At 56.9% G+C, this 23,924-nt stretch overlaps 2 protein-coding genes across 2 annotated transcripts in view; both read left to right on the forward strand.

Annotated features, from left to right (window-relative positions):
- Positions 1–2,070: 2,070 nt before the first annotated feature.
- On the forward strand, positions 2,071–10,850 carry CLDN7 (claudin 7). Its single transcript, XM_040334214.1, has 4 exons — positions 2,071–2,334; positions 8,683–8,847; positions 9,765–9,849; positions 10,407–10,850. The coding sequence occupies exons 1-4, from the start codon at positions 2,112–2,114 to the stop codon at positions 10,585–10,587; spliced, it is 654 nt and encodes a 217-aa protein (XP_040190148.1). The 5' UTR covers positions 2,071–2,111; the 3' UTR covers positions 10,588–10,850.
- Positions 10,851–21,520: 10,670 nt separating this feature from the next.
- Positions 21,521–23,924, forward strand: part of ELP5 (elongator acetyltransferase complex subunit 5) — a 31,619-nt gene continuing 29,215 nt past the window's right edge. The window contains exon 1 of the mRNA XM_040334219.1: positions 21,521–21,721. Within this exon, the coding sequence (XP_040190153.1) occupies positions 21,670–21,721 (52 nt within the window). The 5' untranslated portion in view covers positions 21,521–21,669. The remainder of the gene's footprint in view (positions 21,722–23,924) is intronic.

A 23,924-nucleotide genomic window follows, 5' to 3' on the forward strand; every position in this document is an offset into this window, starting at 1 on the left:
GCCACCATTGAGAGATCCCACCATGGTAGACACCACCATTGAGAGACACCACCATGGAAGACACCACCATTGAGAGATCCCAGCGTGAATTGAGACTGCTCAAACTTGGTAAAGCTGCTGAGGTAGGTGATTGTTCCTCTCCTACCCCAGGGGCCCCGAGTGGAGCAGATCCCATGGGGCCCCTGTGAAGTAGTAGAAGTGATATCAGTAGATGGGATGGTGGGGATTATTTATATGACCAGTATTGGTGGCAGAAGATGTGAGACTCCGGACATCGGCCAATCTCAGCCCTCACACGACGTGTGACAATGTGACTCATAATCGGTATATACAAGGTGTATAAACTGAGATATACAGGAGTGCTGCTGGCTGGATTACCTGATAAGGAGGTGTTTGTGTACATAGGGCCACACCCAGCGCCTATCAGTGCGAGACCTTTATACCCGGCACTGCTATTACAGGTGACACTCCCATCCCCCACGTGTCTTCTGTCACACCGTAATACTCCAATCTCCAGATCAATTCATATCTCATCATGGATCAATCTGATAGAGAGGGGGGGGGGGCCTACTCCTCCATACACCGGAGATCATTGGAGGCCTTTGGAGGTCATCTGAGGTCTTCAGAGATCATTGGAGGTCTTTGGAGGTCATCTGAGGTCTTCAGAGATCATTGGAGGTCATCTGAGGTCATTGGAGGTCTTCAGAGGTCTTCGGAGGTCATTGGAGGTCTTCGGAGATCATTGGAGGTCTTCGGAGATCATTGGAGGTCTTCGGAGATCGTTGGAGGTCTTCGGAGATCATTGGAGGTCGTCTGAGGTCTTCGGAGGTCATCGGAGGTCTTCGGAGGTCATTGGAGGTCCTTGTAGGTCATGTGAGGTCCTCGGAAGTCTTCGGAGGTCACATTTTTGTGTTTTCGAAGTCCAACAAACACAAAACTTCATAAAAATATTTTTTAAATAAAAATAAAAACATTTAATAAAAAAATGTGGGGGAGGGGACATTAGAGTGTCAGCTCCTGGGGCTCAGTGATATTATCGGATACAATGTTGGGGCGATCGGAGGTCTTCAGAGGTCATTGGAAGTCTTCAGAGGTCATTGGAGGTCTTCTGAGGTCCTCGGAAGTCTTCGGAGATCATTTGAGGTCTTCTGAAGTCCTCTGAAGTGTTCGGAGGTCTTTGGAGGTCATTGGAGATCATTGGAGGTCTTCGGAGGTCATTGGAGGTCTTCGGAGGTCATTGGAGGTCTACGGAGATCATTGGAAGTCTTCTGAGATCATTGGAGGTCTTCTGAGGTCCTCGGAAGTCTTTGGAGGTCTTCAGAGATCATTGGAGGTCTTCTGAGGTCCTCGGAAGTCTTCTGAGGTCCTCGGAAGTCTTCGGAGATAATCGGAGGTCTTCTGAGGTCCTCGGAGATCATTGGAGGTCTTCTGAGGTCCTCGGAAGTGTTCGGAGGTCTTCGGAGGTCATTGAAGGTCTTCTGAGTTCTTCTGAGGTCTTCGGAGGTCATTGGAGGTCTTCTGAGTTCTTCTGAGGTCCTCGGAAGTCTTTGAAGATCATCGGAGGTCTTCTGAGGTCTTCGGGGATCATTGGAGGTCTTCTGAGGTCCTCGGAAGTCTTCGGAGGTCATTGGAGGTCTTCGGAGTTCTTCTGAGGTTCTCGGAGGTCCTTGTAGGTCCTCGGAAGTCTTCGGAGGTCACATTTTTGTGTTTTCGAAGTCCAACAAACACAAAACTTCATAAAAACATTTTTTATGTCAATAGAAATAAATAAAAATAAAAACATTTAATAAAAAAATAAACAAATGGAGAAAATAAATAAAACCTGAGATCGTTATTATTATGGGGGGGAGGGGACATTAGAGTGTCAGCTCCTGGGGCTCAGTGATATTATCGGATACAATGTCGGGGTGATCGGAAGGGATCGGTGATCGGGGGGTCTCCGGTGAGTCACATCCGATACTCTTTTAGCACCGATACCGGCAAATGAGTTTTGGTGACGTCACTCTCTCTCTCACCTGGGAGGGGAGGGGCGGAGAGGGAGGGGCGGGGCGGTATATAAGGGGGCGGTCGGGCTCAGGTGAGATCAGTCGGTCGGTCGGTCGGAGGTGAAGATGGCGAACTCCGGGTTACAGATGTTGGGATTCGTCCTTGCTCTGATTGGATGGATCGCTCTGATCGCAGCGACTATAATGCCGCAGTGGAGGATGTCATCGTACGCCGGGGACAACATTATCACCGCGGTGGCCATTTATCAGGGGCTCTGGATGTCCTGTGTCACCCAAAGTACCGGGCAGATCCAGTGCAAGGTCTACGACTCCCTCCTCCAGCTCGACGGTCAGTACTACTACTACCCCCATCATCTACCCCCCTCCAACATCTACCCCCCACCTACCACTACCCCCCATAATCCCCCCCACTACTAATCCCATCCTCCACCTACCTACGACTCCCTCCTCCAGCTCGACGGTCAGTACTACTACCCCCATCATCCACCCCCCCACCTACTACTCCCATCATCCACCCCCCCACCTACTACGACTCCCTCCTCCAGCTCGACGGTCAGTACTACTACTAATCCCATCCTCCACCTACCTACTCCCTCCTACAGCTCGACGGTCAGTACTACTACTACCCCCATCAACATCTACCCCCCAACCTACCACTACTACCCCCATCATCCACCCCCCCACCTACTACGACTCCCTCCTGCAGCTCGACGGTCAGTACTACTACCCCCATCATCCACCCCCCCTCCACTACTAATCCCATCCTCCACCTACCTACGACTCCCTCCTACAGCTCGACGGTCAGTACTACTACTACCCCCATCATCCACCCCCCACCAACCTATCACCCCCCCATCCTCCACCTACCTACTACTCTCCCATCATCTACGGTCAGTACTACTACCAATCCCATCTACTACCCCCACCTACCACTGCCCCCACTACTATTTCCATCCTCCACCTACCTACGACTCCCTACAGCTTGATGGTCAGTACTACACCCACCTACCACTACCCCTCCCTACTACTAACCCCATCCTCCACCTACCTACTACTTCCATCATCCACCACCCCCCCACCTACTACTACCCCCTACCTACTAGTACTCCATCTACCTACTACTGTATTCCCATCATCCACTCCATGTACTACTTTTCCCTGTCATCCACCACCTCCTTACTATCCCCATCACCTGCTATTCCCATCATCCACCTACTACAGCTAGATGTAGAGTGCTACTACTACTCCCATCACCCCCCACCTACAGCTAGACAGAGTACTACTACTCCCATCATGCATCATCAACCCCCAACATCTACTACTTTCATCATCTCCCCACCTACTACAGCTAGGTGCTGAGTACTACCAATCCCATCATCCAAAACCTACTACTCCCACCATCCACTCTCCTGATCTACTACTCCCACCCTCCTGATCTACTACTCTGATCATCCACCTACTACTCCCACCATCCACCCTCCTGATCTACTACTCTGATCATCCACCTACTACTCCCACCATCCACCCTCCTGATCTACTACTCTGATCATCCACCTACTACTCCCACCATCCACCCTCCTGATCTACTACTCGTCACCATCCATCTACTACTCTGATCATCCACCTACTACCCCTCTACTACTACTCCCATCACTCACCCATCCTACTACTGCCAACTCCTATCCCCTACCTACTAATACCCTCATCCTCCACCCCCCCATCATGCACCTACTACTACCCTTCCCTGGTGGTCAATAAGGGCCTTCAGGACCCCAGTACAAGGTCCCCCCCTCATTATTTATCTCCTGAGTATTGGTGGGACATCAATGGTGGAGGTGGGTGGTTGGGGTGACTGGGTGGGTAGCCCATTGTATGGCAGGTGTGGTGGGTGGGTCTGGTTGGTCGGTGGATGTGGCTGATTGATGAAGAAATGGAGGCGCTCTAATTTTTAAATAAAACCATAAATTACCAATTACTGTGCTTATGACAAATATGCCGAACACCACGTATAAATCTCCGTAAAATAACAGTGTGGCCGATTGTACGGTTGGGTGGGGCTGGTTGGTCGCTGATTGTACGATTCGATCTGGTTGGTCGGTGGGGCTGGCTGTACGTTGGCCTTTTGTACGGTTGGGTGGATCTGGTTGGTCGGTGGGGCTGATTGTGTGGTTGGTTGCTCGGGCTGGCTGTATAGTGGTTTATTGTACAGTTGGGTGGATGTGGTTGGTTCGGGGGCTGATTGTACGGTTGGGTCTATCTGGTTGGGTGCGGCTGGCAGTACGGTGGTTTATTGTACGGTGACTTGCTGAATCTTGTTGGGTGGCGTGGCTTTGGCAGGTGTATTGGCTGTATTGTACGGTTGGGTGGAGCTGGTTGGTTGGCTCATTGTATGGCAGGTGTATTGGCTGTATTCCCAGGTGAGGCCCCCCAATGCTGGGTTTGGGGCCCCCCTGAGTTCCTCTCGGTCAGACATTGTATTCCCAGGTGAGGCCCCCCAATGGTGGATTTAGGGGCCCCCCTTGAGTTCCTCTCGATCAGACGTTGTATTCCCAGGTGAGGCCCCCCATTGGTGGGTTAGGGGGCCCCCCTGAGTTCCCCTCGATCAGACGTTGGGGGCCCCCCTGAGTTCCCCTCGATCAGACGTTGATCGGAGGGCTGGCTGGGCGGTGGCCGGCTTTCTCTGGCTCCTGAGAACCGGTCAGACCAGTTTCAGGTTGAACTTTCCTCCCCCCACCTCTCCTCCCGGCATTGACTGTGTCCCCGGCTCGCTGCCAGCCCCAGGTTGCCCCTCCAGGTTGCCCCCTATAGCCGGGGGAAGGGTTGGCGTGTCTGTGGCGTTCTCAGGTGTGCAGACGTTTCCGTTACCTCTTATCTGCTGATAAGTCAGTGAAAGGACTGATAACCCCCATTATCTGAGGGCGGCGGCCACGTGAGCCTCTAATACAGAAGGTGTGAGCCACGCCCACTTCAGGGCCCTTCTACTCCGGTGTGGCCCTCTACCCTCCTATACTGTGTGCTGATTGGAGGCTACGTCAGAGACCTGTTGGGGGGGGGGGGGGGGGGGGTGGGGAGCCCTGAGGCTTCCTTGTGATTGGGCAGGAAATGGAGCAATTGCCGGTCTCTTGGGGTGACCCCCCCGGGGGTGACGTGGGGTTATTTGTTCTCGGGGTTGGACGGAGGAGGAAGTTCGGCGGGGGGAGGGGGGGGATTGTAGTTTCCTCCTGTGTTTACCTCTCATTCTTTCTTCAGTTTCTATGAAACTCCCCCCCCCCCCTCCCCCGCCTGCCCCTCCCCCTCCTCAGGGTGTGACTGTTGTGTCACCTGGGACTCTCCTACCTGTCCTGTAATGGCGGCTGACTCATCTCCGCCATATACTGCTGCGTAGTACAACACCTGATTGTACAGATGTCCCCCCCTCCTCATATTGCAGCGAGAGAAGGGAGACTATCCTTCCTCTTGTAGTATGGGGGATGCGGCCACACACCTGTGCAATCTGATTGTACAGGTGTGTGGTCAGGGTCCCCCTCTGTACCTGGGGTGAGGGTCCCCCCTCTGTACCTGTGGTCAGGCTCTCCTCTGTACCTGGGGTGAGGGTCCCCCTCTGTACCTGGGGTGAGGGTCCCCCCTCTGTACCTGTGGTCAGGCCCCCCCCCCCCATATGATCGGAATAGTGCAGAGTCTATGGAAAGCCACCTTCTGTATAATTGATCGGCACGGTTCTCCGGTTACTTTCCGTCTCGGTGAAGCCGCAGATAAGGAGTCTCCTGTCTGTCATTCAATCTGGAGGAGACGGTCTGGCCCGGGGGGTTAGGGGGTCGGCCTGCACACGGGACTTGTACAAAGTGTGTGTGGAACAGGGCAGCCTGTTCTCAGATGGAGGTATGGGGGGGGGGGGTTAATGGCGCGGGGGGCATAGTGTAGTCTGGTGCTGGGGGGGTGGCATGTGCTTGGGGGACAAGGCACAGGGGGTTGTGTAGTCGGGTGCTGGGGGGGGTCATGTGTTGTGCTCAGGGGTATCACTTGGGGGGGGGGGGGGGTGATGCTGTGTGGTCTGTTCTCTGGTGGGTCAGGGTTACTACGGTGGTATGGGGGGGGGCAGGGGTGCATTTAGGAGGACCATGTACAAGCAACATGTAGTATGGCTCATGTCCAGCTGCTCCTCAGTTCATGACTCTCCCACACCGATCAGCCATAACATTATGACCCCCCCCCACCTAATACTGAGTGCCCCCCCTTGAGAGCCCCCCCCCCCCAGGAAGTATGAGTGGAATCCTCTTATTTAGAAGTCTTTCTATAGACAGCGGTGAGCACTATGAGCTCTCCTTCTCTAGCACTGAGCTCTCCTCCTTCTCTAGCACTGAGCTCTCCTCCTTCTCTAGCACTATGGTCTCTCCTCCTTCTCTAGCACTATGGTCTCTCCTCCTTCTCTAGCACTATGGTCTCTCCTCCTTCTCTAGCACTATGGTCTCTCCTCCTTCTCTAGCACTATGGTCTCTTCTCCTTTTCTAGCACTATGGTCTCTCCTCCTTCTCTAGCACTATGGTCTCTTCTCCTTTTCTAGCACTATGGTCTCTTCTCCTTCTCTAGCACTATGGGGGCTCTCCTTCTTCTCTAGCACTATGGGGGCTCTCCTTCTTCTCTAGCACTATGGGGGCTCTCCTTCTTCTCTAGCACTATGGGGGCTCTCCTTCTCTTTGAGCAATGATTGTTCTGGGAAGGTAGAAGATGAGAATCCTTCCAAGGTTGATGGGTTGCGGTTGATGAGTGATGGTGGAACTCCCCTTTGTCCTTCCTTGATGACGGATGTTCTTGTAGACGGTCCCTGACAGTCCCGTGTGTTGAATCTCGCTGAGCGAGAATTGGATGTTCTGAATGGTGGATTGTCTCGTTTTTGGGCCTATTTTTGGTGGAGGTGGGGGGGGGGTTTCTGTGGGGGAGGTACTTTCCAGTGCCAACCATCTTTTATTTGGTTTTGGGGGTTGGGCATAGTTGGACGCCACTAGACCTCTGAAGGTATGCTGTGGTGTCGGTAGCAGATCCTGGGGGGCGGGGCCTCCATGGATTGGACTCGTTTCTCCAGCAGATGCTCAATTTGAATGGAGATTTGGAGACCAAGGCCACCTTCTTCCATCGCTTTGTGGTCCAGTTCTGAGGCTCATGTGCCCATTGGAGGCGCTTTTTAGCTGCGGACACCCTGACTGGTCTGGCTACACGGCCCAATACACAACAAAACTATCACCAACTTCAGGGACAACATGTTCACTTGCTGTCTCATGTATCCCACCCACTTTCAGATGTCATTGTCACCAAATGATTAATGTTCTGGTTGATCGGTGGGTGTGGCAGGGAAGAATGTCGGTGGCGTGAGCCGTAGCGTTGTATGAGGAAGGTGAGATGTTCAGGCAGATATCGGTGGCGTGGGCCGTAGCGTTGTATGAGGAAGATGAGATGTTCAGGCAGATATCGGTGGCGTAGTGTCGGCGCTCGGAGGAGGAGGTTTGTTTTATTTTCTCCTCCTGCGGTGAGGAATTTGCTGGCTGCAGAGGACAGGATTAGGCAGGCCCAGGTATGGTGGCTTCAAGGCTCTCCTGGTGGGAGGGGGATGGGATAGATCGCTCACCTGATCTCCTGTAATGTGATCCACAGAAAGCATCCCCCCCCCCCCGTCACCCCCGTCCTTGGGAGGGTTATACCTGTACAGGCCAGAAGAACATGGACATCATCACTCTACTGTCCAGAGATTTCCCGTAATGGCGGCAAATGTTCTCATTTCAGATGAGGGTTATAAAGGGGTCCCCCTTGGGAGTGCTGGTTGAGGCCATAATGGTGTCCTTGGGGTGCCAATGGGGTTCTTGGGTGCTGGTAGGGACCATAATGGTGTTAGGTTCATGGGGCCATAATGGGGTGCCAGTGTAGGCCATAATTGGTCCTTGTGGTTGCCAAAATGGTGTCCTTATTGAGGCCATAATGGTGTCCTTGGAGTGCTGGTGGAGGCCATAATAGTGTTTGTGGGGCCATAACGGGGTGCCGGTGGAGGCATAATTGGTCCCTGTGGTTGCCAAAATGGTGTCCTTATTGAAGCCATAATGGTGTTTATGGGGTGCCGGTGGAGGCCATAATGGTGTCCTTGTATTGCTGGTCTGTGGCCTTCAGATAGTCTACAGATGAGGCTCTCCTATAGCGTTGTGTTCTGGCAGCCATTAGAGTGGGCTTCAACTTGCACTGGGGGGGGGGGGGCTTAAGGCAGAAGCTGTTAACATTCGCCCCCCCCCCCCAGGGGGTGCTGGACGTTGAAGTACTATAAAGTGTAACGGGACAAAGCTTGTGGTGGTTGGAGAGAAGTTGGTAGCTCTGCCTGCTTTTGTCCTATTGGAGATTTCCCTTCATTTCCTGTCCCAGAGACCCAACAGGAAGTGACAAATTCCCCAGGTGCATTTCCCCCACTTCCTGTTCTTTCCCATTCCTTGACAATCAGGGCACAAGTTCCAATCATTCCACTCAATCTGGGGGAACGTTTTGGCTAGAGACACTATAAACCAGAAATGCGAGGACCGTCCTCTCTGGTAAAATGCTGGTTGCCTGGCTGTTGTGAGAATCCTCTGTATGTGGCATGAAAAGCAAGGTGATTTGTTCTCTGGGTATTGAAGGCGACTCTAATCTTCTCTTCTTTCCACAGCTGCCCTGCAGGCCACCCGCGCCCTCATGGTGCTCTCCATTGTTCTCGGGGTCGTCGGCATGGCCATCTCCACCATGGGGATGAAGTGCACCAAATGTGGGGGTGATGACAAGGTGAAGAAGGCGCGGATCGCCATGACCGGAGGCTTCATCTTCCTGCTGGGGGGTAAGTACCAGGCTGGGATCTGTTTTCATGGAGGGGGGTATGCCCAGCGGTTCTGGGGTGACTCTTCCAGGCGTTGGATCTCTAGCTAAAGGCATGGAGGGACGGGGGGGATCCCACTACGTGGGTTTGGTATAATGGGGGGGGGGGGGGGCTTGGCACAGATAACCAGAGCCTCCGATACAAGAAACCTCGCCTGTTTCGGCATCCATTGAACACCAAGACTTGAGTTTGGGTGGAGGGAGCCTTTCGCACCTCCGGGGGGGGAAATGTTGACTCCGAGCCGAAAACTGACAACCAGGCCTTGGTATTGATGGCAGGTCGGGGATATTCATTGGTGGACCTCCAGCTGATGCACAAGTCCCATCATGCCTCTGGGTGTCAGGCTTGTGGCTTTTGGTCTTGCTAGGCCTCATGGGACTTGTAGTTGTGCAACAGCTGGAGGTCCACTAATTGAATATCCCTGGCCTATGCCATCAATACCAAGCCCTGGCTGAGATCGGTCTTCAGATTCTTCGCGGTCCACTGATTGAATATCCCTGACCTGTCGTCAATACCAAGCCCTGGTTGGTCTTCAGATACTTCACGGTCCACTGATTGAATATCCCTGGATTTTAGTGGTGGGAGCTCTATGGTGTTGGCTAGGGGGGCTTTTGGCGCAGGCCATATTGGCAGAGGCGTCTCTGTGGTGGGAAGCCTTCTGGCATAGACTTTTGGTGTGGAGGCCTTTACAGTGGGGACTTTGTCTGGGAGGTCTCTGACAGGGTTATTGGAAAGGGACATGGGGCTTTGTTGGCGGGGGGGGCATTTGTGCAGTTGGCTTTGTTGGGGGAGAGGTCTTTGTGGTGTCTTTGTGGTGTCTTTGGCAGGGGCAGATCTTTGTGGAACCTTTACTTATAGTATATTGTCTTGCCCTGCAGGTCTGGCGGCCCTCATTGCCTGCTCCTGGTATGGAAATCAAATCATCCGAGACTTCTACAACCCTCTGACTCCCGTGAATACAAAGTAAGTGACACTTCCAGTATTGCTGGGCCTCCATTGGTGGTGGGTGGACCTCCATTGGTGGGTGGGTGGACCTCCATTGGTGGTGGGTGGGTGGGGGACCTCCAGTGGTGGTGGGGGGGGGGGGGGGGGTTGGACCTTTATGGGTGGGTGGACCTTTATTGGTGGTGGGTGGACCTCCATAGGTGGGTGGACCTCCATAGGTGGGTGGGTGGACCTCCATAGGTGGGTGGGTGGACCTCCATAGGGTGGTGGGTGGGTGGACCTCCATAGGGTGGTGGGTGGGTGGACCTCCATAGGGTGGTGGGTGGGTGGACCTCCAGTGGGGGGGGGGTTGGACCTTTATGGGTGGGTGGGGGACCTCCAGTGGTGGTGGGGGGGTTGGACCTTTATGGGTGGGTGGACCTTTATTGGTGGTGGTGGGTGGACCTCCATAGGTGGGGGGTGGACCTCCATAGGTGGTGGTGGGTGGAATTTTATTGGTGGGTGGACCTCCATAGGTGGTTTAGCGAGAACCCAACACATGATTTCTTTTAACGTTCTCCAATTCCCTCCTCCAGGTATGAATTTGGTGCCGGCGTATTCCTTGGCTGGGCTGGCTCATTCTTGACCCTGATTGGTGGTGCTCTCCTGGCCTGCTCGTGTCCCCGGAAAACTACTGGCTACGCCACCAAAGGTTACCCAAAGACGGGAGGAGCGCGGACCAAGGCTTCATCAGCGGGTGGCAAGGAATATGTCTGACCTCAAGGCGTGGCTGAAGTGGTGTCTTGCCGGCTTCCATCTGACTCCACACTTCCATAATGAAGGATTCCTGAGCAGAGGCGGTGAGCCGCCATGGTTTCTCCTCTGCGGTGTGGAGACGACGGGCGGACGCCATATTTGTTCTGCCTTTCCAGGACTGTAAATTGTGTGGTCACACGGAGTACGGAGCCGAGCGCTTAACTCCTCGCTTCAGAGTAACTTTGCACCATTGTGTCTTATGAAATGTAACTGGTCTGTTCTAATTATATATGGGGGGGGTGGGGGGAGGGGGTTGGTATCTGATCTTTTATCCCGGTATACGGTGAGGGTCCCCGGTGACCTCTCGGCCTTCATATGTATATGATGAGTATTTTTGCATTTTTAGTCTATTTTGTAAATAACTTTTTTTTTTCAATAAAAGTTTAAAATATTAACCATTTGGTATTGGTGTTTATGAGGGGGTGGGGCGTATGAGGGGGTGGGGCGCATGAGGTCACTCGAGGGCGTAGTAGGACCTGTCTGAGGACATGCATGGCCATTCATATGACTTGGGCTGTGCAGGATCAGGTCCACCAATGATGGTTTGGGGGGGTCCTCTCAGTGCATGGGGGGGGGCTAAATACAAATGGGATTGTGAAATCGTGTGATGGATGGACCTCCATAGACTGCTAAGTCACCACCATGTCCACACAAGGTAGGTGTCTACAGGCTGAGATGCATATCCTGGGTTATAAATGGTCTTCAAGTTCTGGGAGTAGTGAAGGGTTAGGACCCCTGTAAGGGTTTTGTAGGCTGTCCTAGGTCGGGAGGTTTCTGGTGATTGGCTAGAACGGGAAAACCCTCCAACAGTGGGAACATGGTTCTGTCACGGAGGGTAGATCGCTTGGACTCCCACTATGGAAGATCCCCCCCCCGGGGCTCCTCAAACTCTGTACACATTCAGACCAGGGGGCTTCACTACAGGAGGGGCACCCATTTGACCAGGGAGTCAAGGGAAGACCCAACAGTGGGATTATGGCTCTATCAAAGAGGGTGGATCACTTGGATTCCCACCATAAAAGATCCCCCCCCCCCCCCCCCCCCGTCCAGGTGATTGTCGGGCACAACAGGAGATGATCTCCCCCAGGAGGATGCAATGGAATCCAAAACCTGAAGAGAACATGATTCAGGGTGCCGGTGAAAGAAATGGATATAAATTTAGAGCAGTTCACAGATCTGACAGGTCAGACATAGAGCCAAGCTCCAACTCGGGACACATCCATAAGACCAGGGGGGCCCCTCGCTATGGGAGGGGGCATCCATAAGACCAGGGGGGCCCCTCGCTATGGGAGGGGGCATCCATAAGACCAGGGGGGCCCCTCGCTATGGGAGGGGGCATCCATAAGACCAGGGGGGCTCCTCGCTATGGGAGGGGGCATCCATAAGACCAGGGGGGCCCCTCGCTATGGGAGGGGGCATCCATAAGACCAGGGGGGCCCCTCGCTATGGGAGGGGGCATCCATAAGACCAGGGGGGCCCCTCGCTATGGGGAGGGCATCCATAAGACCAGGGGGGGCTCCTCACTATGGGGAGAGGGCATCCATAAGACCAGGGGGCTCCTCACTATGGGAGGGGGCATCCATAAGACCAGGGGGCTCCTCACTATGGGGATGGCATCCATAAGACCAGGGGGGCTCCTCGCCATGGGGATGGCATCCATAAGACCAGGGGGGCTCCTCACTATGGGGAGGGCATCCATAAGACCAGTGTGAATAAACAATGTGTCAGGCTTGGTCAGTAAAAGTGAGGGAGGAATGGTGCACCATGGATGGTGTCGGTAGGAGGAATTGTGTGCCACTAGAAATCTGACCCCCTGGGGCACCATAACAGCTGGCAGAGGGCTGCAGTTTGGAGACCACTGTTCTATGGTGATGTATACTATATATTTTTCAATCCTCAATTAAATTGAGCACAGTTCTCTGCATTCCTCCATCCCCCGATCTTTGGCTTCTGTATGTTGTAATCCAGCTAATATTCCTCCATATCAAATATTGAGCTTCCTTGGCCTTTATCTCAGCGATGTGTCAGATCCGAGCTTCGCATGAATCCCGAGGATATTGTAGGACCCCTTATTGTCTTGACCTAACTTTATGCTTCACTGTAATTTTATGTAGCGGGCCTCTCGGTAAAAAGCCTCGGAACTCGCAGACTAGAGAAAGCGGAACTTGTTTACCGAGAGGCAGCCTGGCCAGAAGTAGACGACGTGTGGTGAGGACTCTAATGGACGACGCGTGGTGTAGACTCAAGTAGACGACGTGTGGTGAAGACACAACCACAAGGAAGGCCTGCGACACGCTCGGGATATCATCGTCTATAGAAAAGAGAAGTGGTCCCAGTGCTGCAGTACTAATGCCGGATTTACTAACCAGTGAGGAAGGAAATCGGAGGAACGGGTTTCATTGAAGACTTCTTCACATTTCGATATTAATCTGAAGTTCAACCACAACGTCTGTCTGGGACACAAAGTCCTAATCTGCTTCTTACTGTAAAAGATCTTTTTATATATGAACACGTCAATTATCTCCATACCCAAGGGGGAGGAGTCCATAATCGAAGAATTTAGGGGTGCACAGAATGCCCCCCCTGTGATATGCCATGGTGGGACAGCCCACGTCTATCCTCTATATTATGTACAATACCTGAAAATTGAGTTGTATTTATTTTGATCCACGTGTGAGGTAACCATTTATGGCCCATCACATGTAGATCTACTGCGGCCCTCCCGTGTGAGATCACGTACCTGTACCAGGTTTGGTGGTTCTGGGGCTCGCGCTCAGTAGACCCGCTCCCGCTTTGATTGGACACAGCGGGAGCCAATCTGCAAGTTCCAATGTGTGCTCATTGGTGGACATTCCCCGCCTTCTGCTCCAACCACTGTGTGCTCATTGGTGGACATTCCCCGCCTTCTCCAACCACTGTGTGCTCATTGGTGGACATTCCCCGCCTTCTGCTCCAACCACTGTGTGCTCATTGGTGGACATTCCCCGCCTTCTGCTCCAACCACTGTGTGCTCATTGGTGGACATTCCCCGCCTTCTGCTCCAACCACTGTGTGCTCATTGGTGGACATTCCCCGCCTTCTGCTCCAACCACTGTGTGCTCATTGGTGGACATTCCCTGCCTTCTTCTCCAACCACTGTGTGCTCATTGGTGGACATTCCCCGCCTTCTCCAACCACTGTGTGCTCATTGGTTGCTGTAGGCCTCTCGGTCTTTTTGACCAGTTTCCTGCAGTTTGAAGTGACGTCCTGATCCGTCCACAACGGAGATCCCAGAGACAGCGCCACCCACAGGTGACTGTTTGCTTCAGTTGCACTACCAGGGACTGAAATGCTCCAGGAAAGCTCTTTTCATGCTGATCCAATTTAAAATGACCGCAGCTGATCACAGGTGAAAGTCCACATGGCTTTGTGTGCCACTGAGAGGTTGTTTACACCGGATTGGGTCATTTGTAGGAGGGGGAGGGACCCTTTTTACTGACATATCTGTCACTTGGATGGTATAAGTTGCACGGAGGAAATACAGCGAGATAAAACTGTGTCTTCATTTTAGGCGGGGAGAGAGGGAGGGGGGGGAGAAGGAGGGGGAGAGAAGGAGGGGGAGGGAGGGAGAGGGGAGGGAGAGGGAGGGAGAGGGGAGGGAGAGGGAGGGGGGGGGAGGGAGAGAGAGGGAGGGGGGAGAGAGAGGAAGGGAGGGGGGGGAGGGAGGGAGAGAGGGGGAGAGGGAGGGGGGAGGGAGAGGGAGAGAGGGGGAGGGAGAGAGGGGGAGGGAGAGGGGGGGAGAGAGAGGGGGAGGGGAGGGAGAGAGGGGGTGAGGGAGGGGGGGAGAGAGGGAGAGGGGGGAGAGAGGGAGGAAGGGGGAGGGGGAGAGAGGGAGGAAGGGGGAGAGGGAGGGAGGAGGGGAGGGAGAGGGGGAGGGAGAGGGGAGGGAGAGGGGGAGGGAGAGGGAAGGAGGGGGGAGGGGAGAGAGGGGGGAGAGGGAGGGGAGGGAGAGGGGGAGGGGAGGGGGAGGGAGGAGGAGGGGGGAGGGAGAGAGGCAGGGGAGGGAGAGGGGGAGGGAGATGGAGGGAGGGAGAGGGGGAGGGAGAGAGGGGGGAGGGGAAAGGGGGGAGAGAGGGAGGGGAGGGGAAAGGGGGGAGAGAGGGAGGGAGAGAGGACGGAGGGGGGAGAGAGAGGGAGGGGGGGGGGAAGGGGGGGAGGGAGGGAGAGAGGGGGGGGGAGGGGACGGAGGGGGGAGGGAGGGGAAAGGGGAGGAGAGAGGGAGGGGACGGACGGAGAGGGAGGGGATGGGGGGGAGAGGGGGGGAGAGAGGGGGAGGGAGGGGACGGAGGGGGGAGGGAGGGGAAAGGGGAGGAGAGAGGGAGGGGACGGACGGAGAGGGAGGGGATGGGGGGGGGAGGGGAGGGAGAGGGGGAGGGAGATGGAGAGGGGGAGGGAGGGGGAGATGGAGAGGGGGAGGGAGGAGGAGAGAGGGAGAGGAGGGAGGGAGAGGGAGAGGGGGGAGGGAGAGAGGGGAGAGAGAGGGGGGAGACAGAGGGGGGAGAGAGAGAGGGGGGAGGGGGGGGGGGGAGAGGGAGGGGGAGAGAGGGGGAGGGAGGGAGAGAGAGGGAGGGGACGGACGGGGGGAGGGGGGGGGGAGGGGGGGGAGAGAGAGGGAGAGGGGGGGGGGGGGAGAGAGAGAGAGAGAGAGGGAGGAGAGAGAAGGAGAGAGAGGGAGAGAGAGAGAGGGGGGGAGAGGAGAGAGGGGGGGAGAGGGAGGGAGGGGAGAGAGGAGGGGAGGGGAGAGAGAGGGGGGCTCCAGAAATAACGAAGGTCTTGGGGTTTATCCGGGTTTTGTCATTTCCGGATCGGGGTCTGGAGCTCAGAGGCTTTGAAAGAGTCTTGTGTGTGGGAATAAAGCCTCCACTCCTGTGATTGGTCACAGCGATCACATGGTACGGGTCGTCACTTCCCTGCTCGGAGGATTCCTGGAAGTTGAGAAACATTTTTCCCATAAATTAGAGAAAGGCGCCGATAATAGCGCAGGAAACACAAGTGATGGAGTTGCGATTTTCATAGGTCATGTGACTCAAAAACCGCCATAAAAACGTAACACGGGGGGTTCTATACCAGTGACGGGGAATCTCGGCCCCCCCGGATGGAACACAATCTCCCATGATGCACCACTGCCCTGCAGATAGGGTGACCACATTTCCAAACTGCCATTCAGGGACACCCCCCCCCCCCCAAAAAAAATACGTTTTTTTACATATTTTTTTGCCAGTTTTGGGGGCAGGGGCGTATCATGAAATCAGCGGGCTCGTGACAGGGGACTGGGTGACAGAGGACTGGGGGACAGGGGACTGGGTGACAGAGGACAGGGTGACAGGGTGACAGGGTGACAGAGGGCTGGGTGACAGAGGGCTGAGTGACAGAGGGCTGAGTGACAGGGGGGTGGGTGACAGAGGGCTGGGTGACAGGGGACAGGGTGACGGAGGGCTGGGTGACAGGGGACAGGGTGACAGAGGACTGGGTGACAGGGGACAGGGTGACAGGGGACAGGGTGACAGGGGACAGGGTGACAGAGGGCTGAGTGACAGAGGGCTGAGTGACAGAGGGCTGAGTGACAGAGGGCTGGGTGACAGAGGGCTGGGTGACAGATGGCTGGGTGACAGATGGCTGGGTGACAGAGGACTGGGTGACAGGGGGCTGGGTGACAGAGGGCTGGGTGACAGAGGGCTGGGTGACAGGGGGCTGGGTGACAGAGGGCTGGGTGACAGAGGGCTGGGTGACAGGGGAGTGGGTGACAGGGGAGTGGGTGACAGGGGACAGGGTGACAGGGGACTGGGTGACAGAGGACTGGGTGACAGAGGGCTGGGTGACAGGGTGACAGAGGACTGGGTGACAGAGGGACTGGGTGACAGAGGGACTGGGTGACAGAGGGACCGGAGAGCTGGGTGACGGAGAGCTGGGTGACGGAGAGCTGGGGTGACAGAGGGACTGGGTGACAGAGGAGCTGGGTGACAGAGGAGCTGGGTGACAGAGGAGCTGGGTGACGGAGAGCTGGGTGACAGAGGAGCTGGGTGACGGAGAGCTGGGTGACGGAGAGCTGGGTGACAGAGGGACAGGGTGACAGAGGGACAGGGTGACAGAGGGACTGGGTGACAGAGGGACTGGGTGACAGAGGGACTGGGTGACAGAGGGACTGGGTGACAGAGGGACTGGGTGACAGAGGGACTGGGTGACAGAGGGACTGGGTGACAGAGGAGCTGGGTGACGGAGAGCTGGGTGACGGAAGGCTGGGTGACAGAGGGACTGGGTGACGGAGAGCTGGGTGACAGAGGGACTGGGTGACGGAGAGCTGGGTGACGGAGAGCTGGGTGACGGAGAGCTGGGTGACGGAGTGACTGGGTGATGGAGTGACTGGGTGACAGAGTGACTGGGTGACAGAGGGACTGGGTGACAGAGGGACTGGGTGACAGAGGGCTGGGTGACAGGGGATTGGGTGACAGGGGACTGGGTGACAGAGGACTGGGTGACAGAGGACTGGGTGACAGAGGACTGGGTGACAGAGGGCTGGGTGACAGAGGGCTGGGTGACAGAGGGCAGGGTGACAGAGGACTGGGTGACAGGGGACAGGGTGACGGAGGGCTGGGTGACGGAGAGCTGGGTGACTTAGGACTGGGTGATGGAGAGCTGGGTGACAGAGGGCTGGGTGACAGGGGGCTGGGTGACGGAGGGCTGGGTGACGGAGGGCTGGGTGACGGAGAGCTGGGTGACGGAGAGCTGGGTGACAGCCAGGGACTGGGTGACAGAGGGACTGGGTGACAGAGGGACTGGGTGACAGAGGGACTGGGTGACAGAGGGACCGGAGAGCTGGGTGACGGAGAGCTGGGTGACGGAGAGCTGGGTGACGGAGAGCTGGGGTGACAGAGGGACTGGGTGACAGAGGGACTGGGTGACAGAGGGACTGGGTGACAGAGGAGCTGGGGTGACAGAGGGACAGGGTGACAGAGGGACTGGGTGACAGAGTGACTGGGTAACAGAGTGACAGAGGGACTGGGTGACAGAGGGACTGGGTGACAGAGGGACTGGGTGACAGAGGGACTGGGTGACAGAGGGACTGGGTGACAGAGGAGCTGGGTGACAGAGGAGCTGGGTGACAGAGGAGCTGGGTGACGGAGAGCTGGGTGACGGAGAGCTGGGTGACAGAGGGACAGGGTGACAGAGGGACTGGGTGACAGAGGGACTGGGTGACAGAGGGACTGGGTGACAGAGGGACTGGGTGACAGAGGGACCGGAGAGCTGGGTGACGGAGAGCTGGGTGACGGAGAGCTGGGTGACGGAGAGCTGGGTGACGGAGAGCTGGGGTGACAGAGGGACTGGGTGACAGAGGGACTGGGTGACAGAGGGACTGGGTGACAGAGGAGCTGGGTGACGGAGAGCTGGGTGACAGAGGGACAGGGTGACAGAGTGACTGGGTGACAGAGTGACTGGGTGACGGAGGGCTGGGTGACAGAGTGACTGGGTGACAGAGGGACTGGGTGACAGAGGGACTGGGTGACAGAGGGACTGGGTGACAGAGGGACAGAGTGACCGGGTGACAGAGGGACTGGGTGACAGAGGGACTGGGTGACAGAGGGACTGGGTGACAGGGTGACAGAGGGACAGGGTGACAGAGGGACTGGGTGACAGAGGGACTGGGTGACAGAGGGACTGGGTGACAGAGGGACTGGGTGACAGGGTGACAGAGGGACAGGGTGACAGAGGGACTGGGTGACAGAGGGACTGGGTGACAGAGGGACTGGGTGACAGAGGGACTGGGTGACTGGGTGACAGAGGGACTGGCTGACAGAGTGACTGGGTGACAGAGGACTGGGTGACAGAGGACTGGGTGACAGAGTGACTGGGTGACAGAGGACTGGGTGACAGAGTGACTGGGTGACAGAGGACTGGGTGACAGAGGGACAGGGTGACAGAGTGACTGGGTGACAGAGTGACTGGGTGACAGAGTGACTGGGTGACAGAGGGACTGGGTGACAGAGGGACTGGGTGACAGAGGGACAGGGTGACAGAGTGACTGGGTGACAGAGTGACTGGGTGACACTGACAGAGTGACTGGGTGACAGAGGGACTGGGTGACAGAGGGCTGGGTGACAGAGGGACTGGGTGACAGAGTGGCTGGGTGACACTGACAGAGTGACTGGGTGACAGAGTGGCTGGGTGACAGAGGGACTGGGTGACAGAGGGACTGGGTGACAGAGGGACTGGGTGACTGGGTGACAGAGGGACTGGCTGACAGAGGGACTGGCTGACAGAGTGACTGGGTGACAGAGTGACTGGGTGACAGAGGACTGGGTGACAGAGGACTGGGTGACAGAGTGACTGGGTGACAGAGGACTGGGTGACAGAGTGACTGGGTGACAGAGGACTGGGTGACAGAGGGACAGGGTGACAGAGTGACTGGGTGACAGAGTGACTGGGTGACAGAGGGCTGGGTGACAGAGGGACTGGGTGACAGAGTGACTGGGTGACGGAGAGCTGGGTGACAGAGGGACAGGGTGACAGAGTGACTGGGTGACAGAGGACTGGGTGACAGAGTGACTGGGTGACAGAGGACTGGGTGACAGAGGGACAGGGTGACAGAGTGACTGGGTGACAGAGTGACTGGGTGACAGAGGGCTGGGTGACAGAGGGACTGGGTGACAGAGTGACTGGGTGACGGAGAGCTGGGTGACAGAGGGACAGGGTGACAGAGTGACTGGGTGACAGAGGGACTGGGTGACAGAGGGACTGGGTGACAGAGGGACAGGGTGACAGAGTGACTGGGTGACAGAGTGACTGGGTGACAGAGGGCTGGGTGACAGAGGGACTGGGTGACAGAGTGGCTGGGTGACACTGACAGAGTGACTGGGTGACAGAGGGACAGGGTGACAGAGTGACTGGGTGACAGAGGGACTGGGTGACAGAGGGACTGGGTGACAGAGGGACAGGGTGACAGAGTGACCGGGTGACAGAGTGACTGGGTGACAGAGTGGCTGGGTGACAGAGGGACTGGGTGACAGAGTGGCTGGGTGACACTGACAGAGTGACTGGGTGACAGAGGGACAGGGTGACAGAGTGACTGGGTGACAGAGTGGCTGGGTGACAGAGGGACTGGGTGACAGAGTGGCTGGGTGACACTGACAGAGTGACTGGGTGACAGAGGGACTGGGTGACAGAGGGACTGGGTGACAGAGGGACTGGGTGACAGAGGGACTGGGTGACAGGGTGACAGAGGGACAGGGTGACAGAGGGACTGGGTGACAGAGGGACTGGGTGACAGAGGGACTGGGTGACTGGGTGACAGAGGGACAGGGTGACAGAGTGACTGGGTGACAGAGGGACAGGGTGACAGAGTGACTGGGTGACAGAGTGACTGGGTGACAGAGGGACTGGGTAGAGAGAGATTATACAGTCCAGATTACAATTTGCAGGGGCAGCAAAGGTGACAGAGAAAGGGGGGTGCACCATGCAACCCCCCCCTCTCTCACTGTCACCTCTGCTGCCCCTGCAAATTGTAATCTGGACTGTATAATATCTCCCCCCATTGCATGGTCAACCCCCCCCCCCCCTCCCCTGCACCTACCTTTTCTGCCCCTGCTCCAAGGATGGCCGGCGCCGCGGCGCAGCGGAAGTCGGGACTCGCGGGAGGTCGGGACTCAGGACGGGCGGCGGATCGAGTCCAGCTGAGCAACCGAGGCCTGGAGAGGAGGATGTCTTGGTCTGTGCCGCGGTAGGTGAGTGACTCACTGCTGTGACGGTGCTGTCTCTCTGCCTGTTACGCTGGCGCTGCTGCTCTCTCTGCAGCAAGAACCGCAGCTGGCCGCTGGAGGAGGAGGAGATGGGGGTGGAGTCGGAGCCGCAGAGAGAGCGGGACACTGCGGTGACGTCACTGGTTGCTACACGCCAAGCGGGGCTTCCCTAGCAACCAGTGATTTAGAATCATTTAATTACAGCTGCAGCAGCGGCAGTGAGTGTGGCAGGCAGTTGATTCCGGGACTCTCTATTGTCCCGGTTTGAAGGCTCCCGGGACACGGGACAAAAGTGTATATTACGGGACGATCCCGGGCAAACCGGGACACGTGGTCACCCTACCTGCAGAGTGCCTGAGGACCCTGGGAGATGTAGTTCCAAAACCTCCGGGGTGCCGAAGTTCCCTGAAACGCGTCGGGCGTGCCCCGATCACATGACTCCCCGGAGGTTTCTTCTTCTATCGCCACCTACTGTTCATATTTCCCGTACTCCCTGTGTAAGGGGGCGTTCCCTCTGCTGTCTGAGGCCCCGCCCACTCTCCTCCATGTAGGGTGTGACCTCCTTACCCAAGGGGGAGGAGCCATGCACTTCAGTGGGAGGAGCCATCGCCCAGTATATATTTATTGTGTCTACCAGACGGCCAATCACGATGGGCTGTTATACACTTCCTGGTTACCCATGGCAACCGCTCTCCAACTTTCCTATAGCGGCTCCATACACCTCCCCCCCCGTGTGCCGTGCTGGCCCAGCTCCTCCCCCTTCCATTGTGTCCCCTCACACCACTTCCTGTCCCAGAGACACCACCGGAAGTAACAGGAAATCCCCTCCCCCCTCACTTCCTGTGTCTGGGGGGATTTCCTGTCACTTCCAATGATAATAGAGAGAGAAAGGGGGGGACCAATCACATCCTCCTCAGATCGGAGGGGCGGGGTCACTAGCTATTGATAACAAGCCCCGCCCACCCACACTCTCCTCGCTTTATGAGAACTGAAAAGTGGGAGGAGTCTTGGGTCAGGGGGCGGAGTCCCTCCATAATCACCGTGATATGTGGGAGGAGACAAGGGACAGGCCTCCCCTCCCGCCCAGCCAATCATACTTCTGGAAAAGAGCGGGACGCACGGCGGACCCCGCCCCTCACCTGACGCCATCTTCTGACCGCGCGAGAGAAAATGGCGGCCGGCGGACATCTTCCTCCACCCGGAGAGCGAGGAGCGGGCGCGGCCCAGTGACGTCATCGGCTGCCGCCGGTCCGTGAGCTGCGAGGAGGAGGAAATGATAGAAGAGGTGAGGACGGCGGGGACCCCCGGAGCCCTCCTGATCACAGGTAAGACCCCGCCCACTCCTTATCACAGGTAAGACCCCGCCCCCTCCTCCTCACCGAGACCCCGCCCCCTCCTCACCGCCGTACTACAGGAACCGAGACCGCGCCCCTCGCCACACAGAGACCCCGCCTACTCACCGTGCAGAGACCCCGCCCACTCCTCACCGTACAGAGACCCCGCCCACTCCTCACCGCCGTACTACAGGAACCGAGACCCCGCCCCTCACCATACAGGAGTTGTGACACCGCCCCCTCACCGCACAGAGACCGAAACCCCGCCCACTCACCACACAAGGACACAAACCCCGCCCCCTTGTGTACAGAACCAGTGAGGAGAGTGGGTGTGTACTCTGTACAGGGAGGGGGAGGAGCTCTGATCATCAGCTGAACGCAACCAATCATTAAAGCCCCTCCTCCTTTACATATCGCTGACTCCTCCCCTTCTGTACACCCCAACCCATAATACCTCACATATCATCATCTATAGCTCCTCCCCCTTCCTATCACTGACCCCTCCCCCATGGTACCCCTATATATGGATATATATGATCACATGATGTATGCCCCTCCCATGTATGACATCACTATCCCATACATGACCTATAGAGGCGCTGTGTACCTCCCATAATACCGATAACTCCGCCTCCTGCATTATCCTCACTCCTCTATACAGTGATACTCCTCCCCCATACCTCACACCCTGGGAGGGGCCATAGCTCCGCCCCCCATTATTACCCCACCCCCTCCGTCCTCTGCTTTGCTCCAGCACATCCCTACTCCCCGATCCCTACACACCCCGATCCCTACACACCCCGATCCCTACACCCCGATCCCTACACACCCCGATCCCTACACACCCCGATCCCTACACACCCCGATCCCTACACCCCGATCCCTACACACCCCGATCCCTACACACCCCGATCCCTACACACCCCGATCCCTACACCCCGATCCCTACACACCCCGATCCCTACACACCCCGATCCCTACACACCCCGATCCCTACTCCCCGATCCCTACACACCCCGATCCCTACACACCCCGATCCCTACACCCCGATCCCCACACACCCCGATCCCTACACACCCCGATCCCTACACACCCCGATCCCTACACACCCCGATCCCTACACCCCGATCCCTACACACCCCGATCCCTACACACCCCGATCCCTACCCCCCGATCCCTACACACCCCGATCCCTACACACCGATCCCTACACACCCCGATCCCCACACACCCCGATCCCTACACACCCCGATCCCTACACCCCGATCCCTACACACCCCGATCCCTACACCCCGATCCCTACACACTCCGATCCCTACACCCCGATCCCTACACACCCCGATCCCTACACACCCCGATCCCTACACACCCCGATCCCTACACCCCGATCCCTACACACCCCGATCCCTACACACCCCGATCCCTACACCCCGATCCCTACACACCCCGATCCCTACACACCCCGATCCCTACACTCCCCGATCCCTACACCCCGATCCCTACACACCCCGATCCCTACACACCCCGATCCCTACACCCCGATCCCTACACACCCCGATCCCTACACACCCCGATCCCTACACACCCCGATCCCTACACACCCCGATCCCTACACACCCCGATCCCTACACCCCGATCCCCACACACCCCGATCCCTACACACCCCGATCCCTACACACCCCGATCCCTACACACCCCGATCCCTACACCCCGATCCCTACACACCCCGATCCCTACACACCCCGATCCCTACACACCCCGATCCCTACACACCCCGATCCCTACACACCCCGATCCCTACACTCCCCGATCCCTACACTCCCCGATCCCTACACTCCCCGATCCCTACACACCCCGATCCCTACACCCCGATCCCTACACTCCCCGATCCCTACACCCCGATCCCTACACACCCCGATCCCTACACACCCCGATCCCCACACCCCGATCCCCACACACCCCGATCCCTACACCCCGATCCCTACACACCCCGATCCCTACACACCCCGATCCCTACTCCCCGATCCCTACACACCCCGATCCCTACACACCCCGATCCCTACACCCCGATCCCTACACACCCCGATCCCTACACACCCCGATCCCTACACCCCGATCCCTACACCCCGATCCCTACACCCCGATCCCTACACCCCGATCCCTACACACCCCGATCCCTACACACCCCGATCCC

Source organism: Rana temporaria (assembly GCF_905171775.1).
Source record: "Rana temporaria chromosome 3 unlocalized genomic scaffold, aRanTem1.1 chr3b, whole genome shotgun sequence".
Classification (NCBI taxonomy): domain Eukaryota; kingdom Metazoa; phylum Chordata; class Amphibia; order Anura; family Ranidae; genus Rana; species Rana temporaria.